The 23,887-nt window shown below is 43.4% G+C and overlaps 1 protein-coding gene across 7 annotated transcripts in view; it reads right to left on the bottom strand.

Annotated features, from left to right (window-relative positions):
* Positions 1 to 23,887, bottom strand: part of MPP7 (MAGUK p55 scaffold protein 7) — a 260,619-nt gene that overhangs the window by 62,620 nt on the left and 174,112 nt on the right. For 6 of the 7 annotated variants that reach the window (XM_069959010.1, XM_069959013.1, XM_069959009.1 and 3 more), the window contains 4 exons: positions 23,530 to 23,604; positions 21,817 to 22,013; positions 21,163 to 21,227; positions 5,878 to 5,916 (listed from right to left, as the gene is read on the bottom strand). In XM_069959010.1, coding sequence (XP_069815111.1) covers positions 5,878 to 5,916; positions 21,163 to 21,227; positions 21,817 to 22,013; positions 23,530 to 23,604 — 376 coding nt within the window. The remainder of the gene's footprint in view (positions 1 to 5,877; positions 5,917 to 21,162; positions 21,228 to 21,816; positions 22,014 to 23,529; positions 23,605 to 23,887) is intronic. The other variant, XM_069959008.1, reaches the window with a different exon arrangement.

The following is a 23,887-nucleotide window of genomic DNA, read 5'->3' as shown; positions in this document are numbered from 1 at the left end:
AAACGCAAAAAGCCTGGCTGGAGGGTAATGATATTTTTGTTAGATATTATTTTATTTACATTTATTTATTTATTTGGGGGGGGGGGGTGTCTTACGATAAAACTTATCTTTATTCTGCAGGTCAGAGCCATTACAGTTCTACTTTAAAAAATACAAATATACATAAAATTTAATTATATTCTTGCGTAGATTTTTCTGAATTGATGTGACCAAAAAATTATCAATTTTGGCATGGTGTATTTTCCCTTTATAGGACAACTCTGGGCAGGAAGATTTTTTTGTAAAAGTGCCAAAGAAGGGGAGGCTGAAAGAAACAATATGCTATCATCTCCCTGGCTCCAGTGCTGATGCCACGTACAGCTGCTCCGGTTCCAATTCCTGGTTAGAGATGCGACCCGTGTCGTGATGTGTCAAGGCTACTCGGCTAGTCAACGGTCAATGCTGGATCCTGTTGCGGCCGCTGACTGGCTTAGTGGTCCTGACACGTCACCACCTGAGTCCCCTCTCTAACTAGGAAGCAGCCGGGGATCCAGGGGACCGGAGAGGCGGTATGTGGCATCAGCACTGGAGCCGGGGAGATGAGAGCATGTTACTTCTTTCAGCCTCCCCTCCGGCATTTAAAAAAAAAAAATTACCCATCCAGAGTTGTCCTTTAAAGCAGTGACACCAAATATGTTAAATAAAATGGAAAAACTCCCTTAAAAATTAAGTTAAATAAATGTGAACTGAGAATTCGGAAATCTACTTGTACACCCGATTGTTTATACTGTTACTGTATTTTTAGAGTAGCACAATAACCTCCCAATTCCGCAATCTACCTGTACAGTAAGCCTGTGTCAGGCTGTAATAGTAGACCTAACATGACAGAAGGCTTCTGGCTGCCAGGAAAGCCAACAGGCAGCAAAATATTGTGTCACTGGGATACCAATAACACACTAGATGCCTCCTTGCTATAGACTGCAGCTTCTAAAGTGTTAAACAACCAGCACTGTAATGTTGGTTACTTGTGTGCCGTGTGTGGTGCAGGAGTCGGGAGTCACGCTCCCTGGTCCGATAAATAGCTCTTCAGCAAAAGAAAGAGAACTACCCCTAGTACCAACTACTGGAAGTCAATGCCCAGTCTATTAAAGAATCTTAACTAGAGATGAGCGAACCGGGTTCGGGTTCGAGTCAATCCGAACCCGAACGTTCGGTATTTGATTAGCTGGGGCTGCTGAACTTGGATAAAGCTCTAAGGTTGTCTGGAAAACATGGATACAGCCAATGACTATATCCATGTTTTCCACATAGCCTTAGCGCTTCATCCAACTCGATGGACTCGAGCATGCTCGAGGTTCGCTCATCTCTAATCTTAACTTTGCCATCTTAGGTTAATTTTGCCATCTTTGTCGATAGATGGGAGAAGGGTTAACATGTATTTGTTGGAAAGTGCAGAGAATTACGCAACTGACTGCAATAAAACTGAGCAAACAAGCGCTACTTCCATATGTCTTGGATGTCATCAACAAGGTTTACTATGGAAAGTACAAAGCGGATTACGCCATACAATGTGGTCTGACTTCAATGTTTTGTGAAGGAGTTAGCATCTAAACCGAAAACACTCCTATCCTGTGTATGTTGTGCTGGAAAACAAGTGAGATAGCTTTGGCAGTGACCTCTGCTAGGAATAGTCGAGCAGGAGCCTGGAGATGGGATGAGAGGTGCGGCAATAAACTTGTTCCTGGCAACTGCATAAAGCTCGAGGAGACGCAGTTCACACAAAGGTGAAGAAACGCTGGATCAATATCACATCGACAAGATTCCATGTTCACTAAGAAGATATAAACCCTGAACATGCTGAAAACTTAAAGAAACAATAAAGAAAAAAAAAACATATTGTGAGGCCTGCTGACAACACCTTCAGGAAGCTGGCCCTACTCTGTAACACCAGAGTCAGACTCTTCTTTATGTACTGTAGTCTTCTCTACATTGTAGTCTACTTGGCAAAAGAGCTGGAAAAAGCCTTGTTTGCTCATTGCTTATATCTATATAGAGCAGCATCACTGCATACAAATTTGCGGAAAACTTTTTGACAGTTTAAAGTGACTCTGTACCCACAACCTGACCCCCCCAAACTGATGGTACCTTCGGATAGCTGCTTTTAATCCAAGATCTGTCCTGGGGTCCGTTTGGCAGGTGATGCAAATTTTGTCCTAAAAAACAACTTTTAAACTTGCAGCCCTGTGCCCAACGGCCGTGGCCTAGATTGTGTATGCATTAGGCTGGCACACCCTCTCTGTCCCTCCTCCCCGCCCTCCTCATCATTAGGAATGCTCCAGGCAGATTGTCTCCTATTCATCAGCTGTGTCAGCACGGCACATGGGCTGGATCCTTAAGGCACCTGTACAATGTTCAGACAGGAGAAAATGGTCGAGGAGCATTCCTAATGATGAGGAAAGCAGGGAGGAGGGACAGAGAGGTTGTGCCAGCCTAATGCATAGACAATCTAGGCCCCGGACGTTTAAAAGTTGTTTTTTTATGACAATAACTGCATCACCTGCCGAACGGATTAAAAGCAGCTATCCGAAGGTTCAAGTGGTTTGGGGGGGCAGATTGTGGGTGCAGAGTCACTTTAAAGGTTATGGACGGCTTTCAATTCTATTATCTTAATTATTTTCTAGATGCAAATCTTTACTGTCCTTTTGAGCTCCAAGGCAATGTCAGGTGGTCTGGAACTATCTCCCTTTGGTCAACGCCAGCCTCAGACTGGTCTTGGATCCACCACTTGTCAAGTTAACAAGAGGCTGGACTTGGGACTGCTCTCACTGGTTGAGAGAAGCATGTGACCTAAGCATATTGTTTTAGTACGTGACCCCTGGGTGGGGCAAAGGCACACCAGTAAAGTGAAGCCTTGCACTACAATACAGCTCAGTATATACTCTTTAACAGTGTGAAAAATAAAACAGCAGTACATAAAGCAAAGCTAGGATACTCAAATGCAAGGTGTTAAAGCAAGGTATACCTCAGCCACAAAAGAATTTAGGCTGGGCGACCCTATTGGCTGTATCCATGTTTGACAGGCAGCCTTGGAACTGCATTCAACTTCTTCAGCCACTGGTAATTAAATGTACAATGCAGTAATAAAAACAAATGCATTCAAAGTTGGCTAAAGCCTTTAACCACTGGTGTATATGACCAAATTCGGATAAGAATAGCAATTCCTGGTTAAATGTAAAAGCTTTTATTCAGACCCCAACTAACCAATTTCTCACACTTCACCTTAAAGAGGAACTATCAGTAGGTTTGACTAATCTAACCTGCTGAAGATCGAAGGAGGGGCCGGGCCGAAACAGTGCTTAGAGGGGTGGTAGCCATGCCCCGGTGCTCCTAACGGCCTGCTGGGCACAACTAACTGCACGGGAAAGGCGCCTAGGATGAAGATGAGAGACATACCTTCATCTTCAGTGCCCGATGCTCTCTAGGTAGCTATCAGCATGTTAGATTCATCTAAGCTGCTGATAGTATCCTTTAACCCCATGTCTACATAAGGTTAAACAATCCATTGGTGTCTGCTCGCTGTCACCATTAGGCTAGGTAAGTGTTGGCCAAACCTGCTGATTTAGCAGGAACTGGTCATCCATCTAATAAGTACAGTGGAAAGAGAGGGATCAAGTATGTTGCATATCAATGACCCAACTTTTTTGGATATCAGCCAACAACAGAGTATGGCAGTGAACACAATGCTTGGCAAACAAAACATGGACCACAATAAAGATCTATAGTAAGAGTATAAACAGCACAGAGGTTTTGATTTATTTTTTAAGTGGTATTCAAACATGGTTATTAAAGGGGTGTCCCTACCTGTAAAAATTGATTGCCTATTCTTTGGATAGACCATTAATATTCGATTTAAGGAGGTGCTGGGGGTTGGATAATTTTTAAAACCAGTGCAAAGAACAGCAGGATTGCCCGTATACACTTGAACAACCTGCGCCAGTCCTTAGAGATGGGCCTCATGCAGGAAGGGGAACCTACAGCTCTCCAGCTGTTGCAAAACTACAATTCCCTTCATTCCTGGACAGCCAAAGCCAAAGCTTTTGCTGTCCAGGCATGATGTTTTGCCATAGCTAGAGGACCACAAGTTCCCCCTTCCCTGATCTAAGGCAACTTTCAATCAGCAACTATGGAAAGTAGAGGTCCTGTTATAGTCTACTGGTCAATGCACAGAACCGTGGCTGCTATAGGCTTTTAGGCCCCTTAAAATGTGAACGTAGTGTCATCCATGGACCATCTGCAATGAAGCAACACGCACTACAGAGCCAAACACAGAAGGCCTAAGATTAAAGGGGTTATCCAGAGCTCCAAAAACATGGCCACTTTTCCCCTTCTCTTCTCCAGATCGAGTGGAGTTTCAAACTCAGTTCCATTGAAGTAAATGGAGCTTAATTGCAAACCGCACCTGAACTAGAGACAAGAGAGGGGGAAAAGTGGCTATGTATTTGGAGCGCTGGATAACCCCTTTAATGGCCTAGCCGACGAAGGCTGGGTAACCCCTTTAATGGCCTAGCCGAAGAAGGCTGGGTAACCCCTTTAAGAATAATACCGCAATACTAAGATCCCTCAGTACCTAAGGATGTAATAATGTTAAACCAAGTAGACTGTAAAGCATAAGGTCAACATAGGAAAAGAAGGACAATCCACTCAATGTAGCACTAAAGGCATTAGTGTATATGGCATTCTTGACTTGCAGAACGGCACTTAATATTTTCCCTTAAAGAGTCGCTGTCATTGAAAAAAATTTTGACATGTCATCAGGCATATTGATCACATCGAGTCTCACTGCTGAGACCCGCTGTGATCAGGAGATACAGCCGGGGAGAGAGAGCCGATTGCTCGCTGATTCTGACAATGTAGCCTCATGAATAGAACAAATTCCCGGCGGTCGCGTTTTCAATGCAGTATTCTTTTTTATTCCATAAATGGATAGTATTTCCACAGGACACGTTTTGGCGTTTGGAGATTGCTAGGTCTACTATCCACGTGCACCGCACCTAGTGGATGTGCCGACCATTTGTAATTCCTAATGTAGCCTCATAGACTAACACTGTCAGAATTAGGAAATACAGCCGGAAAGCAGATAGCATTGCTGTCGTGCTCTCTCCACGGCTAAATCTCCTGATTAGAGATGAGCGGACCTTTCGGATTTCTGGTACGCGAGAACCAGAATGATCGGCGTCAGATTCCCACTGTCTGCTCGCTCCGTGCAGCAGGTGGATACCTCCTAAGGAACGCCTGGAAAACTGGGATACAGCCAATGCCAATGGCTGTATCCCAGTTTTCCAGGCGTTCCTTAGGAGGTATCCACCCGCTGCAGGGAGCGAACAGACAGCGGGAATCTGACGCCGATCGTTCTGGTTCTCACGAACCAGAAATTTGAAAAGTCCGCTCATCTCTACTCCTGATCACAGCAGGTCTCAGCAGTGATCAAAATGCCTGATAACACGTCAAAAGTTATTTTTTAATAACCGGTACTCTTTAATGCCTAATTCATTTAGATTTTTTGTGACAAAGACACAAGTAATGTTAAATATTAACTACTTCAAGGCAAACATAGTATAACATATTGATTACACTCATTCACAAAGTCTAATCCTCTGAGAAACTGCAGGACATGTGACTGGCATGAAATGTGATGGTCCTAACATTAGACAGGACACGACAGGACGCCGTGAACCACCACCGGTCCTACCTTTCTCTCTCCCGTCAGCTCCTAAAGTATTGCGAAATGAGAAGGGAAAAGAAAAAAAAAACAGAGGAGAGAACAAAAGACAGAGACCAAAAGAGGATTTTAATGATGGGAAAGTAAGAAAGAAAAATCTGTTTCGTCCAGTTGCTCACCTAGATAGGTTCCAGTGTTATGAGCGGCAAACTCTGCATCTTCTGGATGAGGTATAAAAGCGCACAGACCAAAGCCAAGAAATAAAGCAGAACAGTTAGATGGCCAGCCACAAGTGCAAAAGAAAAGTTACTCAAAATAATGACATTTTGAAGGACATAAAGCATGACATACAAAACACCCGCAGAAAATCTGGTTTTCTGTTTGTGATCAGGGTAAGAATTCCCAACGTGCAATTGTATCGCGCTTAAAGAATCTCGCTGCCAAGACTTAGAACTTCAGGCGATGCTATTAAAGACGACTCTGGTATGTAGGAGAGAGAGAGCCATCAGTAAATCTGGACAGTGTCAGCCGAGAGCGCACAGCCACACTTGGGGTCATTCCATTTGCAGCTTTTTGTTATGATATTTTTGCCCTTTTACAGACTTGACCAAGACACATCCGTTCAATTTACTGGAGACACGAGGCCCAAAGTGTCTCACGCCTCAGTGTTGCCAATATTCTCAAGCAAATGGAAAGGTTGTATCAAATAGCTTGTCCATAAAATGCTGCTGGCCTTAACTAGTAGAGAGACTTCACTTTGGGAGCTACTTCTTCAGAAAATATTAGGAGACTGAACACACAATAGTAAAAGAAAGTGCAGATCCTTCTATAGAAGTCACTTTATATATTGGCAGGTTTAAAGGGGTTGTCTGGCATAAAGTATAAATCCAAGATGGAACTGTGGAAACATCACGTCATCGGATGTTGTCAAACTGATGATAGCGGTGAAGAGCGAGTGGCCTGAGAACCGGCAGTGGCGAAGCAGGACAGGTAAGTATACCACACTTTTGTGTACCCCGCAGCATTGACAATTTTATGCCGGACAGCCCCTTTAAGTTGTCTGGTAGAGAGATACCCAAGTTAGGGAATTCTGAGTTAATAGAGGGGATCCCCATCTTGGCACGGGGTGGTTACAAAGCTCGCTAGGTCTGTGCTCTGGACCACCAAGCATATTCAAGAATTATATGGACAGTCCGTTAATTTAAAAACTAATTGTGTAATGCTTAATTTCTCCTGTGGTGGCTCTGCAGGAAAAGCGAACACCATCCCTACAGCTGACTGCTCTGCTAATCAACTTGACCATAACAAAAAAGGTCTGTCCAACCCACTTAAATAGAAACTTTTCAGTGAAACTATAACACTAAAATTACTCTAGTTGGCTGTGGGGCCATTTCAAGATGGAAAGCAGAAGGGGGCACAAACTGCAGTATGTATCGAGCTGACTGATCCTCCAAGCAGCTTTTTTTTTTTTTTTTTAAACTATAATTTCTTGTTAATCATAATATCCCAGAATCCCACCTCTACTATGGAAAGGCCATCAATTCTATAGTCAATAGGGAAAACTTGCTAATCGGTGGGAATATGACTGCTAGGACCCCAACTGATCATGAGAATGAATGTGAATTGTCCCACAAATTGATGGACCTCAGAACATAGCCTAGTCCAGTTCTAAGCAATGTTAGGAAGTCTCATGAAAGGTGCAGAACAAAGTAGTAATAGTGTTGTGGCCTAGCACGTTCAACTCTGTTCACTCAGGGGACAAGTGATCCATGATCTCTCGATCCATGGTTGCAGCGTATTTGGACACTCTCCAATTTGCTCATAATCTTGGGATAACCTCTTTATGGGGGTACAGCTTTGGGATTTGTTTTTGATATAAGGAACCCTGACGCCAGAATAATTACTTGGCATCCTGCTACTGGGTCCCTCAGTGGTCAGCTATAATCTGTAGAGGACGTTAGCGCTTGGCAGTGTTTAGAGAGTGCCAAGCTGGCTGGGAATTAGAGATGAGCGCAACTCGATCATGCTCGAGTCCGATCTTTCGGCATTTGATTACCAGTGGCTGAAGAAGTTGGATGCAGCCCAAGGGAGTCTTGGAAAAAAATGGATACAGCCATAGATCATACATTCACCTTCTTCACCCAACAGTATTCACATGTCAAACGCACTGGTCACGCTTATCTCTACAAGGCACGTGTCCTGCTGCTTCACTCATTTGGAAGACATTTGTCCTTTGTTCTAGGGATTATTCCAGACCCCCAGCAATCCATCTATTAGCCTGTATCCTATATAGAAGGTAACATTTGATAAGAACATCCCTTTCATCAAACCATGAACATTCAGGGTCCAGGGCAGCCACAGGTGCTCTATGTAGCCCAAGATACAGAGGAATCGATGAGAATCCTGAACAGGGGACCCTACTCTACTAACTCAGATCCCCCTCAGTGTATATGGAAACTGGTTTTAAGACCAGACAACAATTTTTCTAATATTTTCTGAATAGCAGATCCATAGTAGAGCTTCGCAAAAAACCATCCGCATCCATGACTGTGCCAGAAACAACGTTTTCCAGGAACTTGCACATAAAAGGGATTCATTACGCAAATGAACAAACAGAAAAGCAATTTTCTGACATTAAGACAAGTGCACGGTTACCAGAATCGCTGGGAGGAAGCGATCTCCTTCATTGTTTAGAACAAGCATGACCTCAGCCCTTAAAGTGAATTGAGGTTACTTTTGTTTTTCAAGCCTGTGTTATTTCTCTCTATCCAGGGTCTCCTTCGCTGTTCTTTTCTTTCGGTTGCATATTTAGACTGTATGGGATTTATTTTTCTTTGGTCACGTTTATGGTTGACTTTCGTATTACAGTATGACCTGCTAAGTATTTCAATACATACTGTAGCCTAGTAAAACATTGCCAGGGATGAATGTCGGCCTGAGGAATGTTCGTATTGGAAGAGCCTGATTGGATTTCGACTTTTAATGCACATCTATGGAAATGTAACACAGCAATAAAGGGGTTTTCTGGTCATACATTAAGCTGAACCGCTCTATAAGTGAAACGTTATGCAGGTTTGTTTTATACAGGACTACGGTATGTTTTAATGACCCATTATTGTTGAGATATCGGTTTGCCACCGAACATTCTTGTTTGTATAAGGAGGTGACAAACCTGTAACTAGTAAGTGGATAAAACTGCATCTAGTATAGATCTCAGTGCAGACCTCCTTAGGCTTCCATGCATGAGTCTCACTTTTATCACTCTATAACAGTCTATGGTTCCAATCTGGAGAGCAGGAGAGGTTTTCTATGGGGATTTGCGCCTGCTCTGGACAGTTCCTGACATGGACAGAGGTGGCAGCAGGGAGCACTGTATCAGACTGGAAAGAATACATCACTTCCTGCAAGACATACCGCAGCTAATAAGTACTGGAAGACTTGAGATTTTTTTAATAGAAGTTAAATACAAATTTCTGGCACCATTTGATTTGAAAGAAGTTTTTTTTTGCTGAACTATCCCTTTAATAGGTGGCATGTAGAAATACATAGGAAAGCCTCTACTACAACTAAGCTATTCTAACCATAGAGCGTATAATGTTCGGTAAGAAGTCAATAACCAATATATACTAATGTATAGAGACACATCATGGAGGTATATATTAGGAATAATCCATATAATAGAATTTGTGAGCATGTAATGGTATAGCATTGTTATAGGCAATGCTGTACTAACATTAATGACTTTTAGTAGTATCTTAAGTAGCTTTTATAATACATGTATATACATATTTAATCATCTAGTACGAACAATATCTCAAAGCTGGTAATATACTCCAGAGCTGCATTCACAAATCGGCACATTTCAGCGTTATGATTCCTTGCAGGCTCAAGGTCTTCAATGTAATGTAATTAGAGATGAGCCAGACTCTGGTATGCTCATGTCCGATCATTCGGCATTTAAATACCAGTGGCTAAAGAAGTTGGATGCAGCCCTAGGGAGTCCTGACAAACATGGATACAGACATAGGCCATAGCTATGATTTCCAAGACTTCCTAGGGCTGCATCCAACTTCTTCAGCCACCAGTATTCTGTAGTTGAACGATAGCACATGCTGGAGTCTGGCTCATCTAATGCAAGAAAGACACCGCAATGTATTAGAGAGTGAGGAATAGAGATGATCGAACAGGGCCGAGGATCAGGTTCGCACGAGTTTGAAACATGGGCATTCAACTCCCGCTGCCAGCCCAACCCGAGACAGCCCAAGTACCGCCTGGAAAACAGGGATACAGCCTATTACCTAAGTTGTATCCCTGTTTTCCAGGCAGTACTCGGGCTGTCTCGACCTTCCCCATGGAACGGGAAGGCAGCGGGAGTCAAATACTGATGGTTTGGGTTCGTACGAACCTGAACCTCGGCCCTGTTCGATCATCTCTAGTGAGGAACAGCTCCACTATTGTTCATAAGCTGGTATTATAGCTCAGCATCCATCAAGTGAACATGGGACAATACTGATGACTAGCAACCAGTTGAGCAGGTTAAAACGAGTTAAAGGAGAAGTCAAGGGATTTTGAAAATCCGGCAACCGGCAGGGGGAAATTGAATAACAAGTACAAACTTACTTCTCCCCGTGCCCAACCTCGGAACCCCTGCCGGGCCCTGGGATCTCCAGCGCTGCACACACGGCTGATGGACTGTCCGCTCAGCCAGGCAGTGACTGGGGTGGAACACTGCTCCAGTCACTGATAGGCTGAGCGGGTTGTCCATCAGCCGGGACAGGCATTTCCCTCCGAGTCGCGATGTCATTACAACTTGAGGGAAAATGCCGCAGGCACGGGGAGAGATAAGTGGCCGGACTTCTCCTTTAACTTTTTTTTCTAATTTTGGATCACCAGAATAACTCCTCACTGGGTTGTCTTGCGTGGAACCCCTTAGGTGGTCCTAAATGCCCCCTTTCCCTAGCGATCCATTCCAAATTGTAGTTGAGTGTGTTGGGTCAACACAAGGTAGGTGGAGGTCTCCGCTTTAAGATTTTACATACTATAAGAGCTGCAAACACTGTGACCTGAAGGAAGGAGAATACAACACATGAGCTCTTCAATAATCTGTAGTGTATATTGCCATTTAGAATGAATTATAATTAATCTGGTGCAATCTGACAAGCCCCCCGCGTCCTCCCGGTCGGGGGGTGCAATGCTCATTACGCTGCTGTCACTTTCCAGGATGTGAGATGAACACGCCGGGAAGGATGTCTGAAGGTCCGAGTGTTTCTTAATGTGCATTCTCTATAAATCATACTAATCCCTGTTTTTCCTGCACTCGTTTTTATAGAACACTTGAGCTACGTGAGATGTTTTCCATTCTTCTGGGGTAGCTCCTATACATTGTATAACAATCAGCCACACATATGGTTTTATTACATCTGTCAAACTGAAATCCAAATTGAAAGCTGTAAAAAAAAAAAAAAAATACGCACAAAAAGCCGGGGAAGTGCTTTATGCTTTACTAGTCATGGCAGACCAAGTAGAAAATTTACCGCTATGGCTGCTAATAATTTCAGTATTTTAAATAAGATAGTATATAGTCAATGCAAGGAATACTGTAGGTCACGTAGGCAACTGCCTGGGGCTCCAATAGAGTGGGGCTTAATTCCATTTATCTTTCTATCTGTATACACCTATGGCTATACTCAGCAAACATCTTCATTGTATGAACTGGGAGAGCTCAATTGTATATGTAAAATATACCCTATAGGCCTATTCCCATTGTGTCAACAGAGGCCAAGAGAGTGTCCTTTTGGCCTCCATTGTAATGGTATGCGCTGGGCTGTGTTTGACTACACAGTGGGCTACTATACTGCATCCAATGGATGGGATATGCCTCCGTACGGCTATACGGTGGCTTGTATCTGCTGTATAAGTCTATTGTATGTGTAAAGGAACAATCCTGACCTATACCTCTCTAATGTATAGCATTAAAGAAGGTTATCCAGTCCTAGAAAAACATAGCTACCTCCTTCCAAAAAACAGCCCCACTCTTGTCCTCAGTTTGTGTGTGGTATTGCAGCTCAGCTTGGCTAAAATGGAACTGAGCTGTAATACCAACCATAACCTGAGAACAGGTGTGGTGCTATTTTTGGAAGAAAGCAGCAACGCTTTTTCTAATACCAGATAAGCCCTTTAAAGCGGTGACATATATAAATATACTTAGCAGACCCTACTGTGCATAATACTAGGGAATCAGGGCTGATTGACATCCATACAATAGAGCAGGGATGGGAGACCTTCGGCCCTCCAGCTGTTGCAAAACTACAATTCCCATCATGCCTGGACAGCCAAAGCGTTAGCAATAGAGTAAGGTGTATCCTTTCGTCACCATCGAAGCCTCCTTAGAGTCTTATAGCGACCATGATTCACACCATACCTTATATTCCCGAAGCTTTTGGTAGTATTGCCTTACATGTATCTCCTGATGTGTCTGTGCCTATTGTACTCTGATTCACTGCATTGTGGGAGATGTAGTGTTTACATTTGGTATTGTATAGTGGATTAATATAGTATATTTTCCCATTATCGTATAGAAATATAATGATATTGTATGTCGGGCAATGACAGATTTCGAGTGGTTGTCTTGCCATTTTGGATAGTAATGGTATAAAAGACTTTAGTAAAGTTTTATATACGTCAAAGTAAAATAATTCCTTGTTGGATTTCCCAGCCATGACTGTAAAGAATAAAGCATAGTAAGCTACCAAATTAAAGAGACCCGTCATCTTAACACAATGATGACAGCCATATTGTACGCATGTACGGTCAACCTAGAGATGACTGTAACACAACGCACAAGCGGACAGTCACCATAGTGTGGAGGTGACGAGTTCTCTTTAATTCCTGCTACACACAAAGCACACACACTAGAGTACAACAAGAGGAAACCACGGGAGTAACACAATAACTCAACAAGTTACAAACAAAAAAAAAAATGAAACTTTATGGAACTACATCACTGTATAAACCAAGATATAAACATGAAAGTTGCACAATGTTGCTTACTGTAGTAAAGGAAATATGGAAAAGTCTACTTGTGGCTACATAAACTCCGAACACATGTTGCCTAAATAAAGTTATTTGGCAAAGCAAAGAAACGTTTGTACATGTACCTTCAATTTCCTCTGAGAAGCAAAAAGAGATGGGGGGAAAAAAAAAAGAAAGAAAGAAAGGAAATGATTAAATGTGCTGAAAATATAAGCGGGGAAGAAAGAAAATGTAACAATTGTTCACGGAAAAAAAAAAAAAAAAGAGCACATCCACCTACCATACTCAACAGTTTCCTCATCTTAGAAGAGCCAAAAAGAAAGAGATACAGATTTTAAATGCACGGAATGAACAGTGTATTAAGAAAACAGACAAATCCTATCTAGTTTCGGCGCGGCGAGATCGGGTGGTGCCTGACGTCACCGCTCGGCTCCAGAAATGGACTTGCCATCTTGAACTTGTAAATGTTCTTGTGCCCGCTGCTGAGAAGACAAAGAGGAGGGGGCCCCATCTCCACATCCCGGTGTATCACGGAAATAAAAGACCCCATGAGGTTGGGGGGGTGCGTGACTTGACCATCATGGATCAGAGTCAAGAAACGTTCACCAGAGCTGAAACTCTTAAACCTAAACTTTTTATGAAAATTTGAGTTCTTTAGACCGTTCATAGAAGATGCGGAAATTATCCCTTTAGATGGATGATATGATAGCTGGGGTATTGGAAGACCCTGCTATGTGTTGGATGAGCAATATGTTTAAAGCGAGTGCAATTCAGACAGTGCCACTTTTGCTACTTATAACTCTTGGTCTGTAGGTATAAATTGAAGCGATCTGTAACGTCCACATGGGGAAACTTGAGCATTACCTGTATACTTATCTCTGAGGACCGAAAGAGCCTCAGAATGGCAGCCGTGTAGGATTAGACACGTACGTAATGATTTAAATAAATTATAAATAAAGAGAACAAAACTAAATGGAATTCAGCCACCCCTTATTAAACTCGATAGCAAAAAAGTATACAAAAGCCTCCTCAGCTCCCTCTAGTGGTGGCTGCAAACAGAATATTTTTATTAGTTCACATCAATGCAGGAAATACGGAGCACAATATCAGAAAAATGGAGCTTAAACCACTATAACCATATACTAAGAAAATAATCAATGCTGAATACTGAAGTTAACTAATTAAATTGCGGTAAGAAATAGATGATGAAGCTTAAGGTGTTACCATTCTAAGAACTGTATCCTGGCAGCTGGGCCCATTCACAAAGTATAAGCAGTAGAGATAAGCATGACTTGAGCACGCTCAGGTGCGATTGCTCACCATTAGAATACCGGTGGCTGACATACTCTAACCGGATCCAGCCCCCCCTATGGCTGCATTCAACTTCTTCAGCAACCAGTATTCAAAAGCCGAGCAATCACACTCATGGTTCAGGCAGCATAAAAGTGATGACAGGGATTCTTATATATTACTAGAGATGAGCGCAACTCGAGCATGTTTGGGTCCGTCCAAACCTGAGCGTGCAGCATTTGATTAGCAGTGGCTGAAGACATTGCATGAAGCCCCAGGGAGTCCTAGAAAACATGGGTCCAACCTATGGCTGATGGCTGTATCCATGTTTTTGAGGCAGTCTTAGGGCTGCGTCCAATTTCTGCAGCTTTCTTCGGACGGACCCAAACATGCACAAGTTGCGCATATCCTTGCAAACATTTGCAAAAAATAAAGTTGTAGGTTTTGCAACCAAATAGAGAGACAAAAAGCAAGTTGGGGATCACTGTGCTAATGTCTAATACTGAAAAGATGCAAGGGCATGCTGGGCAGTACAGCACGATGCCCCAGTGTTTAGGTGTTCTATGGCTGCCCTTGCTGCTACACCGCCATGCATGTGCTAACATCTCTTCACACCGGAAGATCAACGCTAATATATTTTCCACCATCTCAAGAACATTTGCATTCAGTGTATACACAGTTACAGCATCCTTCTCATATCCTATTCCCTACAACGGCGGGCCTGTTAAAAGCACTAGCAGAAGAAAATGTGAAAGCGCTTAAGTTCCTGTAAATAGGGAGCGGACTATCAGTAAAAACGTTTATATGGTAAGTGTTCCGGGAGGCTTTGTTAATTGGAGAAAACCAGCCATCGGAGTTGTATCATTTTTCCATGTCCAGTAACTCGAGACGCGCTTATGAGGAAGGATGAACAAACAAGATATGTTTCTCATAAAGTGCAGATGAAGGGGCGCTCGCAATGCGGAAAGGGGGCCTCGCGCCAGCCCCTTGATGATTCGACAGTGGTCGTAGCTCTGGTGCATGACTGCATTGTGTGGTACTGCAATCACCTTAATCCAATTTCTCTCCGTGGAAATTGAATTCTGGACCAGATCTCCAGGGGATTGTTAAAAACAGGCTTCAAAATTACTGCCACCACTAATTAAAATAGGCACAATGATTTTAGATTAAGGAGATTGCCATTGCAGTTTGAAGTAAGCTGCCGGTTTAGCGATGCAAGAAAGGAGCCTAAGTGGGTGGTTACTTAGATCGGTTTACATAAGCTTCCTTTAAAGCAAAACCAGCTGTCCAGATAAAGTGTATGAAATCAGTCTTATTTTATCCTTATTAGACCTCGCATGTCTTGTAACGCAAGCACAATAGCCTTCATTCATCACTCATTATAATAAGAGGAATACTATAGAGGTCGCGTGTGCGAGGCTCGGAATCTGCGACAAGGAGTCCATAGGTCACCACTCCGGGAGCAGACGGGGTTCCTCATCCTATACTATTTATACAGGGGCTTCTAATCCTACAATTAGCTCTGTGTGTTTGTATGTGTGTATGTATAGATGTTCTGTAGACGTGTGTATGAGTGCCAGGTTTACTGGGCAAGGGGCCAAAGGCGAATATAAGGAGCTGCTGGGAACTCGGGCATCATAGTCATGCAAGGTAGCCATCAACGCTGCGTATTGTCATTGTGGCCTTCATACAGTCCAAATGTTAACAAAACAAAAACAAAAATCACCCACGCATTTTAAGAAGTTTTACTGGACTGCTGAATATGAGTTTGTCAGGAGCCAAAATGTGAAATGACACAATGAATAATTATAGTAATGATTTTTTTTTCCAAGCTGTTGAGAGGATTTTTACAAATGATTTGTGTGAATCAGGGAGAGAACTCAAGAGGGGAGATTTATCAAACATAGTGTAAAGTGAAACTGGCTCAGTTGCCCCTAGCAACCAATCAGATTCCACCTTTTATTTTCTAAAGAGTCTGTGAGGAAAGAAAGGTGGAATCTGATTGGTCGCTAGGGGCAACTGAGCCAGCTCTACTTTACACCATGTTTGATAAATCTCCCCCAAGGTGTTCTAACCAACCCGTGAACATCTTATAGTCAGTGGTGGTGGGTGGGGTGTAGTTCGAGACTCTATTGACCCCATCCTTGAGGAGGGAAAGTTTACTGACCCCATCCTCAGGAAGAGAAATCAAAGTGCTTTAACCAATGTATGTCTTATAACATTCGGGAAGTTGTGCCAGACTCTACTGACCGCTTTGTGCATGCTCATAAAGTGTTCTGCCCGACTGCACAGTTCTTTCTTTCTCTGCTCAGCATAGATCTGCAGGATCAGAACAGGGAGGTGAGCTGACAGTAATGTGCCTTGTGCAATGTTAAGGCCAACCTCAATATACCCTAATGATATCAAAGGGGCTTTCTGGCACGTGAAAACATTTTAAAAGTGCTCAAGCCTTCTTAAAAAGAATAAGAAGTAAAAATGTATACTCACCTGCCTGATCCTCTTCCCCCCACTACTGTGTCCAGGTCCCTATGACAATCTTAGAGCATCCAGAAAGTTTAATTGGAAACTCTATATCATGCTTAGAGGATTATAAAGGATGTGCTGGGCTGCAGCATGCATGCCTCCTCCCTCCATGACCTCTTCTTGTCTTGACTACTTCACATACAGGGCTTGGCGCTGGAAGCCAAGCCTTGTACACCAATCTTACAGTGCAGGGATGGGTGGAAGAGTAAGAAGGCAAGCATACTGCAGCTCAGCAACATGTTCCTGACATAAGAGCTGAGAGGATCCCTTTAAATCAAAATGAACTTTTTTTTTTGTCTAAACCACTCAAGTTGGTCTTATATTCCGATACATAAGAGAAAATCATGCCATTTATTATATTTCAAATCAAACCTGACTGGCCAAGTCACAAAATTAACTCGATAGTAAAAGATGTCTACAATACCAAACTAAATATTTACCAATTTCACTGGAACATCTTATGTGGCGACAACTACTTCAGGCCAAAATCCACATAATTTACAGCCTCACGTCTGTGGGACTGTAGTGTACTCACTGTCAATGTTGTTTCACAAACATTTTGGCATGTCATAGAGACATGTCAAAAGTTTTGATCGGAGTGTTCAGACCCATACCGTTTGGGAGTAGAGCCGGGAGAAGACTGCACTAAGCGCGGTCCTCTCCCAGCTCTGTGTCACATAATTAGTCAGATTTATTAGTCAGGCTCCATAGAGCTCCATTATAGGTCCAACTGATCACGGGTCGGCAGAGGTCTGAACAGTCAGACCTGGCCAGACGAAAACTTTTGACATGTCTCTATGACATCTCAAAAGTTTTTTGAAACGACAGACACTTTAAAGGAGAAGTCCAGCGATTTGAAAGGTTCACAGCTGGCAGGGGCAGGGAAAACATAATAAACAATCATTACTTACCTCTCCCCCTGTCCGCGAAGTGCCAATACGCAGGCTTCAGGACCCCCGCGGGAAGGCATTTTCCCCCCAAGTTCCAACGACGTCACGACTTGGGAGAAAACGTCTCGGCTAGTGGATTATGCGCTCAGTCAATGACTGGCTGAGCGGGCAGTCTATCAACTGGGTCGTGATGTCAGCAAAGCAGGAGATCCCGGAGCCCAGCAGGGGACCTGGAGCGACAACTTACTGCTGCTACGGCCGAGGAAAAAGTGAATTTTAATATTATGTTCCCCCCGTCGGCTGAAAAATGTTTCAAATTGCCAGACTTTTCCTTTAAGGCTAACACTACCTTAATGCTAGGTCAAGGCCAAGTTATTCAGAGCCAATAAAATATAACCCCAAGAGTAACAGGTTAATACAGCCTATAATGTTAAAGGACAACTCCCACAAAAATTTTTTTTTGCTCATTTAACACACATTACAAAGTTATATAACTTTGTAATGTGGTTAAATACCCGGCCTGGCCCCCTTCCCCCACTTTCGGACCCCCGACCCCCCACCCCGGAAGTTAAGGAATGTATACATTACCTATTACGATCGTCACGGTCCTCTTCTCCGGGGCGGCATCTGGTGACGACGACGTCAGAGCCGAGGGGCGGTCCGGGTCTTCTTCCTCCTCGGCGTCTTCATGCAAAGTGAATGGGGATGAAAAGGCTGCTGGTGCACATGCGCACCAGCAGCCTTTTCATTGGCTGGAGCGCATCACATGGCTTCCAGCTTGCTCAGCCCTGATTGGCTGAGCTTGCTGGAAGCCATGTGATGCGCTCCAGCCAATGAAAAGGCTGCCGGTGCGCAAGCGCACTGGCAGCCTTTTCCATCCCCTGGACCCGGAAGTTGGAGACATCGCTGGATGGCGGAAGGCGGCGACGGAGAGGCGGACGGCGGGCGAATCGAGTGGCGATCGTCACCGGAGAGATGGTGAGTATGGTGTCTGTGTGTGTCTGTGTTTTTTTTTTTTTTGGGGTCCCGCGGGAGTTGTCCTTTAATACATGCCAAATACACCTACTGTACCAAGTCTATTTCTTGTCATTGGAAGAAGGCTGGCATAGACCAAACAGACAAAACTTCAACCCTACCATATGACACCTGTATTATGACATCTTCTCATCTGTAAGTTACAGGAATCAAACTGAGAATCTCTGTCTATACATTCTCCACAATTACATTTACAGAATTAGGGTAAAACTACTGAACACACCAAAAATTAGGCACAGGCTCTGGAAGCCAAGACCGGGAGTCGGTGAGTACATCAAATACACAAGTACTCCACCTATCAATCCTGTTTATAACATAACATAAATATAGACGGGATCGGGTGTTACTCTGATGGAACAGAATCCAGAATCTGACAGGTTGCAAGCTGCTCACAGAGCGGAGGCTCCTTCGGAGGAATGTGCACTTTATTTTCTTAAGTGTTAAATTATAGAAGAGGAGCCGATGACGGGGGAAGGAGCTCGGTGACGGACGTCTTAAGACTTGGCTGCTCTATTCTCACTAATACTCTACAAAGACTGGGATTATATAAACAGCAATCACCAGATAGAGGTCTCCAAATAAATAGGGGTTCTGGTATTAAGCCATGTTCACACATTGTATGAGACAGGCCATTCCGGGACCGCCAGTCTCAGAAAAGATCATCCCGGCCAGAACTGCAGTACTGGCCAGATGATCTTTAGTGCCACTGAATTCTGATGCAGGTGCATCCATGCGCACCCGCATCAGAATTCCTCACTGCACACAATGGAGTGTGCGGCCGGAGCCACTCGCTCCATTGTGTGAACTGACAGGGTTTTCTGTGGCCGCAGAAAACTGACATGTCAGTTTCTCGCGGCACCGCTAGAAGGTAGCACTACATAAGTATAATAGAAATCATGGCCGCTGTTACAACGGCAGTGATTACTACGGAATTTATGTAGTGTGAACATAGCCTTACAGTGTACACCCCTCCCTGACTATTTTATCACTGGCCAGGTGTCTAGAGTATTCAGTTCTGCAATTCTGATAATCACATCACACTACTCTGGAAAACAATGCCCTACACATGCATAAGTGGACTATGAACATAAGAGCGATCTCCATAGTCTCCATACTACTGCTTTATTAGGTGTTTACAGGTGTGTGCATCTGTTTGGATCCATTTTTCCATTGACTCATTGACTTTCCATTGACTTATTATAGAAAAAAGTGGACCAAAACGGATCCTTTTTTTAAAAAAATATTTCTTAGCAAACAGAAAAGCTTGGTTCACCATTATTTTGTGTACGCTAAAAGTAACCATTTAAAAACAGATCCATTAAAGGGACAGTGTGAACTACAATTCCCATCATGCCCAGAAAGCTGTAGCTATCCAGGCAAGATGGGACTTGTAGTTTTATAACAACTGGAAGGCCTGAGTTTGACACCTGTGTTTTAGACAAAAGGAATCAGCCACTGATGCTTGAGCTTTGATTCTATGGACCTGTACATTCACCGTCTCTATCTGGGCCACCCCATTCCCTGTGTACCATTACAGCTGACATAGAGAAGGGGTTCTCATGAAAATGGCCACTTTCTTCGAGAAGCAACATGACACTTGTCCTTAGTTTGTTTGTTGTATTTACACTGAAGTTAATGGAGCTGAATTGAAATATCACAGGGGCCACATGGTGGCTCAGTGGTTAGCAGTGTAGCGCAGCGCTGGGGTCCTGGGTTCAAATCCCACCAAGCGCAACATCTGCAAAGAGTTTGTATGTCCTCTCTGTGTTTGCGTGGGTTTCCTCCGGGTACTCCGGTTTCCTCCCACACCCAAAAAATACAGATAGGTGAATTTAGATTGTGAGCCCTATTGGGGACAGGGGGCAATAATTGGCAAAAACTATGTGAAGTGCTGTGGAATCTGTGTGCGCTATACAGATAAAAGCATTATTATTATTATTATTATTATATCAGACACAACCTGAGGGCAAGAGTGGCGCAGTTTCTGGAAGAAAGTGTCAATGCGATGCCTTGCGAGCCTCTACTGACATGACATGTCAATTCTTTGAGCGGAAAGTGAGGCATTGCATTGACACACCGAGGCAGGCAAGATTCCAAGTGGAGTACGCGGCGGGGGCTCCACATGGAATTCCACCTGTTTTACTCAGTGTGAACATGCCGTTAAGCTGCAAGTGAAAATCTGTAAAACTGTAGGAAGGAGCAATGGCGTAAAGCTCCTCTGAAGACGCTGGCAGGTTTCGGATGCAGAATGCACCCCTACTCAGGGCTAATGAATACTAAGCATTCAACAGCATATGGAGCTTGTCATGTCACAGAACCTAAAATAACAATAACTCAATAGCTCCAATTTGTTAGCTTAGCATACGAAAGGAAGGTAATGCTTTTACTGAACCGGATGGACGTCTCCCATAAGGACGGCACATTCTTGTCCTGCAGCAATGTATCCCTGCACTATCCATAGTAACTACTATACAGAACAGACGGCAGGATATGATATAAAAGGCCACGCATACTATATTGCTGAAGTATGCGGTGAAGGCCTATCTGGGGGTTTACACACATCATCCCTACAATTCTATAAAAGGTTAAGTGCCTGTTCGACAGATGAAACAAGCGCAATATAAAAACCATCCAGGTCACTTCAAGGAAATAACACGTGTGATATCCTCTCTTTCATTCCACGTAGACACTTACATGATTTTCTGTTGGAGGCTTTCTGAGGCTGGGTCAGCACCACAGGTTTTCTTAGTGCAAATCTCCTAAAGTTGAAAGAGAAAGTCCATGAGAAACCATGAAACGCAACGTCTCCATTACAGGATTAGGGATCTTTATGAAACACATATTGCATCTGCCCTGGTATTTTGTTCTCCATTTTTACTTTGTAAAGACTATTGGAACAGAAATATAAAAAAAATAAAAAAAATAAAAAAAAAATCGAAAATCGCCATCTAATCTATCCAGGCTTCGGCAAAAATAAAACCAGCAGCACAAAGCAGTTTTTTTTTTTTTGTACTTTCTGTAACCGGTCCAAAAAATGTTACAATACTTATTCCTGTAGAGTACATCAATGGAGATTGTGATACTGATGTGCTATTTTCCATATGGTCTTATTCCAATCTGGACCAGAACTAGTCCTATCGTTTTCTGTCATTATTCTTTTTTTGGCCAGACAGGCGAGGAAGTCTGAAATATTTGCTAAAAAGGGTTTTTTAAGTTCAATTTGGGACGGTCGTGACCCCTGATGGTTGTGAATGTACGGTGGTAAGCTACTGACAATATGGTGAGACGCAGAGCAATGCAAGGCAGAAAAATGAGAGAGAGAGACAGAGAGTGAACTTCATAGCTAACCTCTCCTGGAATTGTTTTGAAGGGATCAATCCGGCTCTGGGATTGGCATCACCTTCGTGTTTGGCCTGCCACCAAGTTGCATCATCCTGGCTCATGATCTGAAGTATATCTCCCTTTCTGAACGAAAGCCCGGCTTCTTTACAAGGAATAGCTTTATCCTCATTAGGATAGTAGTCAAAGAGGGCTTTAACAAACATCTGTAAGAGAAGGGAAGCGAGCAGATGGATAAAACAAGCACGGCACACCTGATGCCCAAAACGACTGCACGGCCGAAAGCTTATCACGTAACAGGATTCGGGTTTGTGGTTGGCTATGCATTTCACAAGGTGCTTATAGGAAACCTTATACAGCAACTAAAACATGTCAGTTGCATAAAGAGAAGTTCCATGACTTTCTATCAGCCTCACTGATTTATATGGGCACTATAACTTTAAAACTTTTCAGCATGTTGTAAGAATTGAGCGCGTGCCAAATGTGTTCTCTCCCTGTTGAGATAGAAACCTAATATAAGTCTATTAGACCATCTCATCACATACACAGAGAGCAGGGAGAGAAGAACTCAGCCCAACACTTCTCACCGGATGAAAACGATTGAAGGCCTCCACCACCACTTCCAGAACGGTGCCCTGACTCCTTTGCTTTGAATGGATGAGCAGGTTGGCACACTGGCTGGTATTCTATTAGCTCTCTGGAGCTGCTGAAGGTTGAATTCAGCCATCACAATAACTAGAGCATTTAAAACAGAGGAATCAGGCTCCCCGTTCTGGAGATCATGGGGGAGGCCAAAAATCTATCTCACACTTATCCCTTATCCTGTGGATGAGTTCATTTAAGTTGGAGTACCCCTTTTGTTTGCATGGTTGGGACTCACGCATGGTCCTTGCATTGTTTGTGCATAGAGATGAGCGAACCTCGAGCATACTCGAGTCGATCTGAACCCAAACTTTCGGTATTTGATTAGCGGTGGCTGCTGAAGTTGGATAAAGCTCTAAGGCTATGTGGAAAACATGGATATAGTCATTGGCTGTATCCATGCATTCCAGACAACCTTAGAGCTTTATCAAAGTTCAGCAGCCCCCGCTAATCAAATACCGAACATTCGGGTTCGGATCGACTCGAGCCCAAACCCGGTTCGCTCATCTCTGTTCGTGCAGTAATGGAATCTGAAAGCAGAGATATGTATATATCCGTACTGTTCGTTTTCAGGTTGCACAGGCAGTGCATACTTACATAGTGCACTGCTGTGTGATCCGGCACTGTCAGCTCCCTCCCCGCTCTCCGCTCGCTGCACCACCTTCTCCTGAATGGTTGACAGCCAGAGGAGGCGAGGCAGTGGCCTAAAGACATACCGGTGGGAGAGCATGACCTGAGCTGACAGTGCCGGATCACACAGCAGTGCCCTAGGTATGTATGAACTCTTTGTGTGATCTGGAAACTGACAGCACGGATAAATGCAGCCAGTTTCCCTTTGCTATTGGCCACACATCTTCCTGCTTAGACTGGAAGGTATGTGGCCGATATCGCTAAATTTTTAAGCTGCACAAAAGATGCGATCAGTGGTGGATCGGGCGTTTTCACCGCCTTCAGCTGATCGCTGTCAATTTTACACAGAACAATTGGCCGAAAAGAGTGTTTCAAGTAATGGCCAAATCTGCCCGTATAATAGGCCCCTAAAGCGCACTGTGAATACTACAGATAAGAAGCAGGGATTACCTTGCCGTCGTTGTTTGGTGACTCATCTTTGATACTGGGGATAATTTTAAAAGTAATGGCCCCTTGTGACTGTGCCTGGAATAGTCAGAGAATAGAAGTTGTTAATGATGGATTTATCAGCAAATTGATACTAAGTAGTACATTTAAATAAAAAAATAAAAATAAAAAAGGAATTGCATTAAGCACAACCCAAGGACATTCTGTTACCAATGCGTCATCAATGAAAAGTAATCACAGATCTGAATTCATTATATTCCTGGACACTAAGGGCCCTATTCCACCGGACGATTATCGTTCAGATTATCGTTAAATCGTTCAACTCTCAACCATAATAGTTCGTTTGAATAGAAGTTAACGA

This window comes from Dendropsophus ebraccatus, chromosome 2 (assembly GCF_027789765.1).
Source record: "Dendropsophus ebraccatus isolate aDenEbr1 chromosome 2, aDenEbr1.pat, whole genome shotgun sequence".
Classification (NCBI taxonomy): domain Eukaryota; kingdom Metazoa; phylum Chordata; class Amphibia; order Anura; family Hylidae; genus Dendropsophus; species Dendropsophus ebraccatus.
Note: the sequence above shows the minus strand (reverse complement) of the source record. Positions and strands in the feature narration are given on the sequence as shown.